General features: G+C 36.2%; 1 protein-coding gene across 1 annotated transcript; it reads right to left on the bottom strand.

Moving 5' to 3' along the window:
• Positions 1-3,147: 3,147 nt before the first annotated feature.
• Positions 3,148-4,722, bottom strand: LOC147495281 (uncharacterized). The gene is made up of 2 exons (XM_086568410.1): positions 4,186-4,722; positions 3,148-3,748 (listed from the first exon to the last, which is right to left on the bottom strand). The coding sequence occupies exons 1-2, from the start codon at positions 4,666-4,668 to the stop codon at positions 3,335-3,337; spliced, it is 897 nt and encodes a 298-aa protein (XP_086424536.1). The 5' UTR covers positions 4,669-4,722; the 3' UTR covers positions 3,148-3,334.
• Positions 4,723-6,835: the final 2,113 nt, after the last annotated feature.

Here is a 6,835-nt window from a genome sequence, read left to right as displayed (position 1 = left end):
TGTTCAAAGCCCGATGCAGGGAGCTAAGCATTTCGAATTAAACACGGTGAGTTGCATTTATACCTCTATACATAGTACTACTTTAAAAATATATTTCATCTGCATGAATAAAATCTTCCCCTATAAGATCCCAGCTCTTCTTAAAGAAGAATGCATTGAAGCCATCAGGTCCAGGGGCCTTACTCTCCCCCATAGAAAATAAGGCTAGCTTGATCTCTTCACTTGAGATTTCTAGAGAAAGCGCTTGTGCTTGACCTTGATCCAGTTCCTTCAGCACTATATCTTCAAGAATCTGGCTAGGGCAAGAGTATTGCTCCTCCTTACCTAGAAGGTCAGTGTAGTAAGAGACAAAGGCTTCAGAGACTTGTACTTGCCCCTCTCTTCTATTCCCTTGGGCATCCTTAACTACCCAAATGCTATTCCTGTTCTTCTTCTCTTTTAGAGCATTGTGAAAGGAGTTCCCTTTGTCTCCATAAGTTAACCACTCTGTGTTGGTTTTCTGCCTGAGTTCCTCTTCCTCAATCTGCATAAGGAAACACAATTGAGCCCTAGCTTCTTTTTCTTTACAGCAGAGATTCACATCAAACGGCGTTTGTTGGAGAAGTTTCTGTATAGAATCAAGCTACTTTCTAGCCCTTCGGTGTTGTTCTTTTGAAAATGCGTGGAGCTTATCTTGGGCCACCTCTTAAGCAATTGCTTAAGATTTCTAAGCTTCTTGACAAACATGAGCGACGGATTGCCACACTTCGAATATTCCGGGCTTCACTCAATGTAGCAGGAAACTTTGGTATTGCTAACCAGTAATTACAGAATCTAAAAGGAGGCTTACATCTAACTCCATCCGAGAATGACAAGACTCTGGTGAGTGGTCAGATATTCCCTGAGTAAGGAACTCGACCGACGAGTTCTGAAATTCCACTGACCAATCTGCATTAACCAAACATCTGTCTATCTTTGAGTATTTTCTGGTTTGAGCATCTCCAAAGCTAGACCATGTGAAAAAACACCCTGAGGCCTTGTGATCATCTGGACTTAATTGTTTAAGCAAGGTTGACAAAGGAGTGTTTCTCTAGGGTGAACTAATTCACCTCCCACTCTCTCAGACGAAAGCAAAACATTATTAAAGTCTCCCATCACACACCATGGTTCTTTAATACTTCTTCCCATGCATACTAATTCCTCCCATAAGACTAGCCTCTTTGATCTGTTATTACTAGCATATATCACCGTCAGCAGGAACTCGTGTTGTACAGGCAACATAGTAACTCTGCAATGAATAAACTGAGAACTTTCTACCAGTTTTTGAACTTTAAGCAAACTAGTATTCCAACTCAACCATATTCGACCATAACAATCGCTAGAGTAATTGTTAATGAACTCCCATGAAGGACAACACATCTGTGATATGACATCAAACTTGTCCATCTTCACCTTAGTTTCTAGCAATCCCAAAAACGCAAGTTTATTTTCAATTCCGAACTTGTTCACTTGTTGACTTTTATTCTTCTCATTAATACCTCTAATATTCCAACTACTAAGAACTATCATCTATTATATCTTTTCTTCTTGTTCCCCGACCCCTTGGCCTTGTGGACCGCCCTTTCCTTGAGATTTCGACCACTAGATCGAGAACTTTGACTCGCTCGCTCGCCCCCGAGGACTGAGATTGTGCTCGTGATCTTGTGGTAGCACCAGACATAGTAGAGGATACTTCCCCTGGCAGTACTTGATCCTTGAAAAGTTCCTGCTCTGGCTCCGATAGGTTATCCTCCAAGTCCCCTTCCACACCAGCTAGAGTGAGAAACATATTTCTACCATTATCATAATTCTCTCGTTGCTCGCCCAACTGATCATCAGTAACCACTCCCTCTACATTAGGCATTATTGGACCAGTGCCAAATTTAGTTTTGCATAGCATTTCGATGTGTAAATTTATTTTTGTATAGAAATTTGACTATGCAAATTTAGTTCTGCATAATATTTTGATATGTAAATTTATTTTTGCGTAGCAAATTGACTATATCAAATTGACTGTGCAAATTTATTTTTGCATGAAAATTTGACTATGCCAAATTGATTTTCACATAGTAATTTCGAATGAAAATGTATTTTTACTTGGCATTTTAACTATGTAAAATTATTTTTGCATATATTTTTCAATATGTGAAACAGTAATTGTAGTGTATTATGTAAAAACAAGTATGATTTTTCAAACAAATTTTGGATTATTTAGTTTTTTGCTTTGCAAAACCACACATTTCTTTAAAAAAAACAGAGGCTTTTGTGGTATTTTAGTTTAGACTTTTCTTTTTGTGTGGAGAAACAAGTATATTTACTTTATCTTCATTTTTACTTTTTATTTTTATTTTTTGAAATTTTTTGCAAGAAAAAAGTTAGATATTTGTATTGGGTTTATTATTTCTTTTTATTTTTCAATAGAAAAAAGGGCGGAAGAAAAAATGAGAACATGGTTCTCTGTTCAAGAGCTAAGTTAGGGGGTATCTGTGTCCATTTAAGTTGTGGTTTTGTTTTTGAAAAAAGTAGGGAGGTTTTATGAGTTCTCTCGCTGGCGAGGAGTTTTTATAGACCTGATTATGTACTCAGGGAGATTTATCGTAAAACCTGGTACACTTGAACTTTCATCGACCCGGTCCTTGTGAGTGATTACAAAAATAACGTGTCCTCTAGAGTTTCTTTCGGCCGATTTGCCCTCTAGAGTCGCTCCCTGTAGGAATATAGGATACGATTATTAGATTATGGCAAGATACTATAATTCTTAATGGACTTCAAGCAGTTGATTAGGGCCCCATGAGTAGTCAGGCTCCTAGAATATGGAGATTGCAGAAATTACCTAAAGGAACACCTGGATAGGTAGAAACTATGGATATAAGTTTTAAGGTTACCCTTAATGGATTAGTTGAATTATTAATGAGTGGTCCGAGACTCCGTGTGAGGTCTGCAGCAGGCAAAAATGCATAAGGAGGGAGAATAGGACAAGGAATTAGTTCAGTATTTCATATCTTTCAATCAAATGCAAAGAATATTAGATTGATCAAGTATCACATTTTAACCTCGGTCTTCACCCTCCAGAATTTGGCAATCGGATCAAATATATGATATATATATATATATATATAAGATTTTAAATCAAAATTAGAAGCCAAATATATATATGAGACTGAAAAATTAACATAGAACACGTACCGCCAAAATGTGATAAGAGATTAGCAGATCTCCATCAACTAATAAGAAAAACTTCCAACTTAACCAAATAGTACTAAGACACTTAACTAAGCAGTAACATTTCCTTTCAAATGTAAATACACTCAAACTATTACGGGAAATAAATCGGCTTAATACTATCGCAGTTCGAAATCTTAGTAACCATGTCTTGCAGCACGTAACTTGCAGTGTAATTGAACATCACTTCTTTAATCTGCTCCAGGTCTTCTCGCTGGTTATTTAGCACACATACGATAGTTGCCTCAACCCCGTAGACTGCTTTTATTGCTGCTTGTAGAGTTGCTAGCTTGTAAAATCCACCAGATGTCACTTTTTGTTTACGCTCACCCAGCTTGTTCTTTAAGTCCAAAGCATTGCACATGCTCACAGTTTTTCTGAAATAACCCAGAACCCCTAATCCTGAATATGTTCCGTGGCTCTTCCATTCATGGGTCCAAAAATTTTTGTTAGGTTCTATGCGCAAATTTGGCCACTTGTCCTGCAACTGCCTCGTAATAGGGGTTAACTGTAGAAAATATAAATCCGTTAACATTTTCAAAAACCAATCAATCATTAAAACAGATTGGAAATTGTTGCAAAACAATATCGACATAAACGACTATCTAGAGGAGGAAATGCATGAAGAGCCAAAAAAGAACAAGACAAAACTGTGTGTGTGTGTTTTTTGGAGAAAGAAAACCCAGTACTTGAAAACAGATTAGATGCGCATGTTGACTGTTGAAATAATATGTTAGATGATGAACCCAAATACTCTAATCTCATGTATGTGTGATAGATAGTTAGTTGGCATTAAGTTCAACAGATTTAGTATTAAAATATGATGGTGCAAAGTAACTAGAATGTTGTTAACTGTTACCACACAATGCCTTTCAAAACCTTAGTTTATTAGAGGTGAAAAATTATTTCAGAAGAAATTAAGAAAGAAAGAAATTAAAGATAAACCTTCGCGGTGTCACAGATCTCAGTTGATTCGTGGCGTTGGTTGTTACCAATAAATTCCGGCCACAGACCATGAATTGTGAAGTATTGTGGTACAGGATTCTTGCAGTTGGATCCCCCTTTGGATCCCTTTTTGGCTTTGGCGGAGCAGTAGCCGGGTGGCCACGTCAGTACGAGGAGATTATGCGAAGGCGAAGATATAGGTGGGCCAGTAGGGGGAGCTTGAGGTTTAACAATGTTGTCATCTTGGATTGGGTATGGAGGCAGCGAGTTGTTGTAGGAAGGTGATGAAGAATTCGAAGGTGGTGATGAGAATTTGTTGTCGTAAGATGGTGGATATAAAGAAGTAAGGGAAGAAGATGAGGGAGGTGGAGATGCATAGAAGTATGCTCTGGCAGAAACATATCCAACGTTATTAGCTATGATAATGAAGAGAACTAGTAGATGAGTCCAAGCAGGACAACCCCAAGATGTGAAAACACTCATTGTTCACGTACCAGATGAGTGATGGTAGCTTGCTGCTGCTGCTTGCAGGCCGGTACTATATATATATATAATATGTGCATGGTTCATATCACCAAAGCATTTCATGAGGGATACATCAAACAATGTATGTTGATCATGCATGCCATGATATCAAGTTTGAAACTAGTTTTTCTTGTAAAATCTTGAACTAGTTAATTTGCGCATGCGTATCTCGCAAGTAATAGTTATAGTAATAGTAATAGTGAAATCTGTATTGGGAGTTTGGGACCACGTACCAATGAACACAATTTCTTTGCATGTATCTTTGGTAAAAAATTGGTTGTTACCACCAAGCTAAGTCTTCAGTTAATTCGTCCACATATTTTTTAAGTTAAATTAGTAGTAGGAGTTCGGGACCACTAATGAAGGCAAAATATTTTCATACGAGCGATTTGATACTGAAATTGGTATATGTAAACCTACTTGCCAATATATGTAACGTACTTGGTACATGGACAAAATGTGTGTCCATGTGCAAAGCACATATGGTTCACAAATAATTCTGGGGAACAATCGCTGAAACCAGATACCACATAGGAATTTAGGTTATATATTGATGACATATTTATATCACAACCAAATTGGTGAAAAAGATGTGATTTTATGTGGGAATAGATACAGCTAAGTCGGTTTGGAAGAGTACGTAGTTCAATGTTTTCCCTACCATAGGACCAATGTACCATTCCGTAGTACTCTTCCATCCATCAACAATGGTTCCTACCATGCATAGTACCAAGTGTTCAGGTTGGATCCAATGCACGAAAACTATGACAAGCTAGCTTGTTGATAAACTCGATCAATTATATATGGAAAGTATATATACAGATAAACAAAACCTTGCTTCAAATTTTCAACAATACAATTTTTTTTTTAAATAAAACACGCTTTCATTAACTGATAGCAAAAAGATCTCAACAATACATTGAACTATGGAACTAGGACTGGACCCGTCTTTGCAATTTTTAGTTACTAATTATTGTTAACTAAAGATGAGAATTGAGATACGAGGTTTGGAAAATAATTAACTTTCTCATGTGCTCACCTCATTTGTTTTTATTATCTTAATAAGTCATTTGCGGTCCATAAGACATCAATATCATTACACTCTTTGTTTAGCTGTTTCAGGCCTCCGAACTACAATAAGGAATCAATAATCGCCTCGTAGCCTAGGTAACTGGTAAAAGTAGTAATACTATACTTTCTGGTAATTAATCTGGTGTGACGTACAACTGTACCAGCAAAATAAATAAATGAAAAGCTGGAAAGAGAATATATTCTCCATCTATTCCTAGCTTCATACCCATTTCTAAACCCCATTTGTTTCCCGTCTCCTTCAAATTTGAATTGACAGAATTGATATGGTCCTATTCCTATTTTCACTGCCTTCATTTCTAAACCCCCATTTGTTTCCCGTCTCCTTCAAATTTGAATTGACAGAATTGATATGGTCCTATTCCTATTTTCACTGCCTTGTACGTGACAATTCACTACATCATTTTTTGCAATCAGAACCTTGGACTGGAACACTAAACAGGTGTCCCAATATTTTAAAACTGTTGTCTTTAAATAAATTAAACTCGTGTATATTGTTTTGGGTAAGATTCAAACACTTAACCTCATTCCTAGAACTAACAGTTAACCAAGTAAGCTAAACGTTTTTTATGTTAAATGAAGCAACAATAAACTTAAGACTTTAGTGTAGTGGGAATTAAGACTTTAAGCAATTATAAAAGGTTTCAAGTTTTTTATTTTTCATTTTCGTTCTAAAAACAAAATGCTCCAACTTTTCTTTTGGAGTCATCCTCATTTCTTGATCAGGTAATATTATTTCTATCGAATCTCACTCTTTATTAATTTGATTAATTTCGAATCAAATTAACTCAAATCATGAATTAACTGTTTCTTCAATTCATGAATCAAAATTGTTTCTGCTCTATATTTTGAATCGGAAGAAATCTTTTTTAGCAATGTTTTTGCTCTATATTTTGAAACGGAATTAACTGAGGGTTTTAATGCTCTTTGAATTTTCGATAATATGAAATCAATTGTGTTTGTTGTTGATTAGTGTGATATCCTTATTAGCTTGACCTAATATTTGAATACTTTGTGCTGCATTATATAGAAAGAG

The sequence above is a fragment of the Coptis chinensis genome, chromosome 6, assembly GCF_015680905.1.
Source record: "Coptis chinensis isolate HL-2020 chromosome 6, ASM1568090v1, whole genome shotgun sequence".
NCBI classification, from domain to species: Eukaryota; Viridiplantae; Streptophyta; class Magnoliopsida; order Ranunculales; family Ranunculaceae; genus Coptis; species Coptis chinensis.
Note: the sequence above shows the minus strand (reverse complement) of the source record. Positions and strands in the feature narration are given on the sequence as shown.